Below are 5,607 nucleotides of genomic sequence, written 5' to 3'. Positions count from 1 at the left end.
CATGCGCCATTTAGAAAAGCTAGGTGTGTGGCAGTGGAAGGTCTATGGCTCGGGGGGAGGCTCCTCCAGGCTCTTCAGCAGATCTGCATACTCAGACGAGTTTATGAAGCGAGGGTATGAGTCTCTCTGCATCAGCGTGTAGATTTGCTGCTGAGCATCATCAAACGTGTGCGAGGTCGGCTCCAGCATGTTGCGGTTTATCACTTCTCGAACACGAGAGTCCAAACTGACCTGGCGAAGATGAGCAGGTAAAAGATTGAAGCTCTCTTACATGTCAACACACCGTATAGAGCTAACATGATATGTTGATTAATCTGACAGAAAATTAAAGGGTATATACACGCTCAATTTATGCCGGCCGCCTCCCAGCCAGAATATTTAAAAATGCTTTTTTTTACTCTAAGGAGATGCATACTGTACAAGCTTGTTTTGAGCAGCAGTTTTTGAATGTGTAGGCTATTGTTCCAAAAAAATCACCTATATAATAACGGCAACAAAAATGTATGTGTACAGTGCAAAAGAAAATTTACGGAGAGTTACCTGTTGTAACAATTTAACTTAAGAGGTGCTGGTACGCTGTTTCTCCCAGTCTTTATGCTAAGCTAAGCTAATTGACTACTGGTCCTGAGCATCATACTTAGTGCACAGATGTGACAGTAATATCAATCTTTTCAGCAAATGAGCGCTTTTCCCAAAATGTCGAATTATTCCTAATATTTTTGGGTTTTGAATGGTTTGTCAGACAATATAAGCAATAGCCTATTGCAAGATGTTGCGATTAATCAATTTGTAATTGACACAGATTGATTAATCAATTCAAATAATTTACAGATTAATTCAAATAAGTAATGAATATTTAAACAAATAATTTAGGATGGAAATGACCATAAGTTGCAGCCCTAAATGATTATTTTCATGATCAATTGATGTTTAGTTTGTAAGATGTCAAATAAAACCCCAAAACAGCCATCGTAGTTTCCTAAAGCCTAAAATAATGTCTTTAAATATACTTATTTTGTCCAACAGTTAAAAACCCAAAGATTCAATGATATAAAACAGAAAAAAGCAGCCAAGTCCTCACCTGAAACCAAAAAATAAGTTTCCTTGATAAATGACTTAAATGATTAATCGATTATAATTAGATTGGGTTGATCGACTAACTTATTATTCTTCTAATAATTTAATCATCAATTTAATCATCAACTTAATCATTGTAGTCATAACATCATACAGCACATCTTGCCTCAGTGGCTCACCTCTTTAGGGGAAAGGATTGAAATGAAGTCCTCGTATATTTGACGGACTTTCTCCTCCACCACAGTCTTATTGGTCTCCTTTTTGAGCTCCTCGCAGGCGAGCCAGAACATCATGTTCTCCTCGCTGAACTCCGTCCGCAGGAACTGCCTGAAGCAGCCACGACCCGCTGCACTTTTCATTACCTTTTCAAACGACATGGGCCAGGAGCGAGCGTCATCCAGAGTAGGCTTCAGGCTTAAAGATAAAAGAATTATAGATGTATTGGTTCACTGTCATTTACAGCAATTCTCTCAGTAATGGCACATGGAAGGGTGACAGAGTTTAACTATTACCTTTCTTCACAATTAGTAGTTCCCTCTGCTCTGTGCTCAAAAGTGGATCTCTGTATTATCTCGTCCTCACTCCTAACAGTCAAACTGGAAGAAAAAAACACAATGAGACAGGTTTAGCTTTGATCATAAATAGCTTGTCATCCAGTTTTGATCAGCCGAGAATTTTAAATAACTAGAGTCCTTTTTAATGTCGCCTTCGTTACTAAAAATAATGTGTGAAATCAAACCTGTCAAACAGCAGTAGCTCTAACACACTACATGTGGTCTATATCCACGTCGTTCCACTTACGGGATTGCTCCGGTGCCACCGGAAATTCCACTGGATGTCACTCTTTTTGGCCATATTTCCGTTTCCTTCCGCTTTCTTTGTGTTGTAATTTTAAACTCCGGTGGATTTATGAGGACTATGGTTAACTGCTCCTCAGATCTCTGCAGGGTAAATTCAGACAGCTAGCTAGACTATCTGTCCAATTAGAGTTTTCTGTTGCACGACTAAAAACAACTTTTGAACGTACACGTTCCACCAAAACAAGTTCCTTCCCAAGGCTATTTTGCAGCGACACCGTGGCTCCGTCCGGCGCTTAGCACCGCCCAAGACGATTGTGATTGGTTTAAAGAAATGCCAATAAACCACAGCACCTTTTTCAAACAGCTAGCCTGGCTCTGTCTAAAGATAGCAAAAGATAACTACCAGCAACTCTTAAGCTTAGTAATTAACACATCTTATCTTATTTGTTTAATACATACAAAAACTGAAGAGTAAAAATTACACGTTTTACAGGGGGTAATATGCCAGACTATTTCTTGGCCGGGCGCTTCCTGGAGTCGCCATCACCTAGAGTTTGCCAGCAAGAATTACTTGGCAAGAAAGCAAATAAGTTTTCAAACTGTCGAACTATTCCTTTAACTGGAAGTGACTAGCGTAATACATATGTAAACGGTATGTTCCAACTACCCATAGATTTTCTGTAGACCTGTTATACCATATTTGAGGCACTGTATGTTGGTTGTTCCACATGTGAAATAACAGAACACCTACAGTAGATTCAGGATGATCTGTTGGGAATGTTTGCATAAATAGCAAAGTGTGTCAACTGTCCATCCTGTGGGGATAACTTGTGCGTAATTAAAATGTTTTCCAACACCTGATGTAGCAGCTGGCTGGAGAGTAATTGGTTCAGGTGAGCCATCCCATCTGGGAATGTGGCCGTTGTAACTGTGCAACTATCGGATTGAATTGATAAAGATGTAGAGACAAAACGTATTACTCATCCCCACTGGAGTGAATTAAGATGGCCGTATTCTGCACACAACCGGTTGGCTGTCCTCAGAGGAAGCACAAGTTAACGGTTGATGAGTCCAAAACAGATTAAAACCCATGAGGCCTCCACCCAATGAGATCCGGTGTGGGTCACAGGACCACTGTGTTCCTGTTTTTCTGCAATTATGGTGTGGGCTGTGGTGTTGTTGAATGGGTGGGAGGACGGCAGCATAAAGGATTTGAGCTGCTACTTTTGTGTATTATATGTAAAAACATTTGTGCACAAGCTAATGCATATGTTAAAATCAATGCATTTATATGATTGTATTAAATGACACCCTAAACTGACATTATTATGCATACTGTTTTTACATAATGTACTGTATTTTAATATCTAAAAAAGCTAGATCCAATTGAAAAGTCTCTACTGAAGTAACACTGACTTAACTGTTACTTCGTAGTGCTGTGACTAGGGCTGTAAATGATGATTTTTTTTTTTAATTATAGATTAATCTGCAGATTATTTTCTCGATTAATTGATTGATCGTTTTGTCTAAAAAATGTTACAATTTCAAATGGCTTGTTTTGTCCAACCAACAGTCCAAAACTCAAAGCTATTTCATTTACAATGATATAAAACAGAGAAAAGCAGCACATTTTTACTTAAAAAAAACCAACTATTGATCAATTAATCAATACATTATTATTTATAATTATCAACTTTCAAATCGTTACCTGTTCGACTGATTGTTTCAGCTCTTCTTAACTTGACTTAAATGCCTCTGAAACAGGGCTTACATCTTAGAAATATGGTAATGCCACTGCGTAATCTGAATCAGGAGAGGTATTTGTAGGCCTATACTTTCTGAAGAGGTTTTAAACTAGGTAATGGCAGCAAATGAAGAATATTTTCAACATAAAAGGTGTCCAGTTATCTTTCAGTAAATGTGTTTGTGGAGTAAACATAGATATTTAAAGGCTACACAGAATACAGTAACTAGGCCCTTATTCCCCCCATGCCTTGCACCACATATCTGCCATCTCCAGCCGTGCTGTGTGGGAAGTAGTGGAGTGTCATTACCAGGAGCAGCTACAGCAGCAGCACCAGCAGAAGCAGCAGGCGTTTGAGGCGTTTGTGGGGGTGTTTCCCATTCTGTGGCGCGCTTGGAGGACACTGGCAGCTGCTTCCTGATGAATCTGCATCTGCCTCTTACGCATCTCCACCCGCTCTGAGCCCATGGACTGCGAGGAGGAGAATACATGGAGACCACAGTTTTTTTTTTTTACTAGAAGATGATTAGCCTACCGCATTAAGATGATGGAGCATCACGCACACAAACACCACAAGATCCAAGACATCACAAGATAATCTTTCTTAAACCTGAAGATGATCAATTTCACCCTGTAAATGATAGGCTAGTGATTACATTTGCTAATTAAAAAAACAAACAATAAAACAGTATAGAGGAAAACGTGTCTTGCGGAATGCATGACCATTCCATGATTATGACGCGTAGGGTCAACTTCTGTGCAATGCAACCTCAATAATCTACATTTTTCGATCAAGAAACAAGGCGTGTGGTGCGTTTAGTTGCAGATATAGCAATGCAAACAGCTCGAAATGTCCTACCGGGATGTTGGTTCATGCTGAATGCAACAAAAACCAAATTGTGATGAGCGACAACCGCCCTCCTCTCTCCTCTGTCTCAGTTTGTGAGGGATGAGCAGTAATGATAGCGACAAGGCGTTACTCTTGGACCGCAGCAATCGCATCCATCAGTCGCATCCTCGGGAGGACACACACGCATGCATGATGGTCGATTCGAAGCAATCACCCTAAAGCAAGCAGTGTGCAGCCATTTATAGAAACATAATGACTTTATTTGATCAGAAAAGCTGATTATTTACAGTCAGATGATTTTCTTTCAAAGTAAAAAGCAGCAGATCTGCAGTTAGCCTACATATACAATATTTTTTACATTTGCTTAATCAGAAATATAATTTTAGTACAGATCCCAGTATGCACGAATGAAAAATGACTGCTATTATTTCTGCTTTGCTGGAATATCTACATAAAGATGCTCCAGCATCACTGGATCCTGACATTTATCTGCCTTATTTTCCAAAACAAATATGCACCAACACGAGGGGTTATAATGATATCAAAAGTCAAATGTAAATGTCTACTCACTGTGTCACCATGAATGCCAGAATACAGGTGATTTTGGCTCGATCACATCCGTCTGCCTCGAATTGACACAAACCAGTTGGTTTCCTCTGCGCGCATGCGTGTCCTGCAAGTGTGAAACGATTTTTCTGCGCCCCGCGTGCATTAACGGCCAGAACACAATGTGCACTGTCTGTTACTGCAATGACTTCTTCAGGACAGACTGAGGCTGCCAGGCGACTGCACGACACAGATGGTATTTAGATTTTACATTAGGCCATTGATTGCTGATCTGTAACTGTTTGGAGAAGTAATATCAATACACTGTCTGGAATTGGGATCATTTAAATACACATAATATATTCCTCCATGTTTGCTGCCCCACTACAAGCTCGTAAGAGATAAGATTTATAAATAGATTTATAAATATTGCAGGGTAAATTGACTGTCCAGCTGTCAGTTTGGAGATGTATTCCTTTTAAACTGGTGGATATGTGTAGATGGAAAGAAGTTCTTGACGTCAAGACTCTAAATAATGCAATCAAACATCTGGAAAACCACATTGCAACTTCACCTCTCCTAGTGCAGCC

At 39.7% G+C, this 5,607-nt stretch overlaps 1 protein-coding gene across 2 annotated transcripts in view; it reads right to left on the bottom strand.

Moving 5' to 3' along the window:
• Window positions 1-5,253, bottom strand: part of LOC116045343 (regulator of G-protein signaling 20) — a 5,951-nt gene extending 698 nt beyond the window's left edge. Inside the window, exons 1-6 of one of the 2 annotated variants that reach the window (XM_031292977.2) lie at window positions 5,042-5,253; window positions 4,481-4,686; window positions 3,932-4,092; window positions 1,590-1,673; window positions 1,257-1,491; window positions 1-231 (exon numbers count right to left, since the gene is read on the bottom strand). The exon at window positions 1-231 is cut by the window's left edge and continues 698 nt beyond it. In XM_031292977.2, coding sequence (XP_031148837.1) covers window positions 43-231; window positions 1,257-1,491; window positions 1,590-1,673; window positions 3,932-4,089 — 666 coding nt within the window. In that variant the 5' untranslated portion in view covers window positions 4,090-4,092; window positions 4,481-4,686; window positions 5,042-5,253 and the 3' untranslated portion in view covers window positions 1-42. The remainder of the gene's footprint in view (window positions 232-1,256; window positions 1,492-1,589; window positions 1,674-3,931; window positions 4,093-4,480; window positions 4,687-5,041) is intronic. The other variant, XM_031292978.2, reaches the window with a different exon arrangement.
• Between the last annotated feature and the right edge of the window lie 354 nt (window positions 5,254-5,607).

Source organism: Sander lucioperca, chromosome 23, assembly GCF_008315115.2.
Source record: "Sander lucioperca isolate FBNREF2018 chromosome 23, SLUC_FBN_1.2, whole genome shotgun sequence".
Taxonomy (NCBI): Eukaryota; Metazoa; Chordata; class Actinopteri; order Perciformes; family Percidae; genus Sander; species Sander lucioperca.
This window is presented reverse-complemented; position numbering and strand designations above follow the sequence as displayed.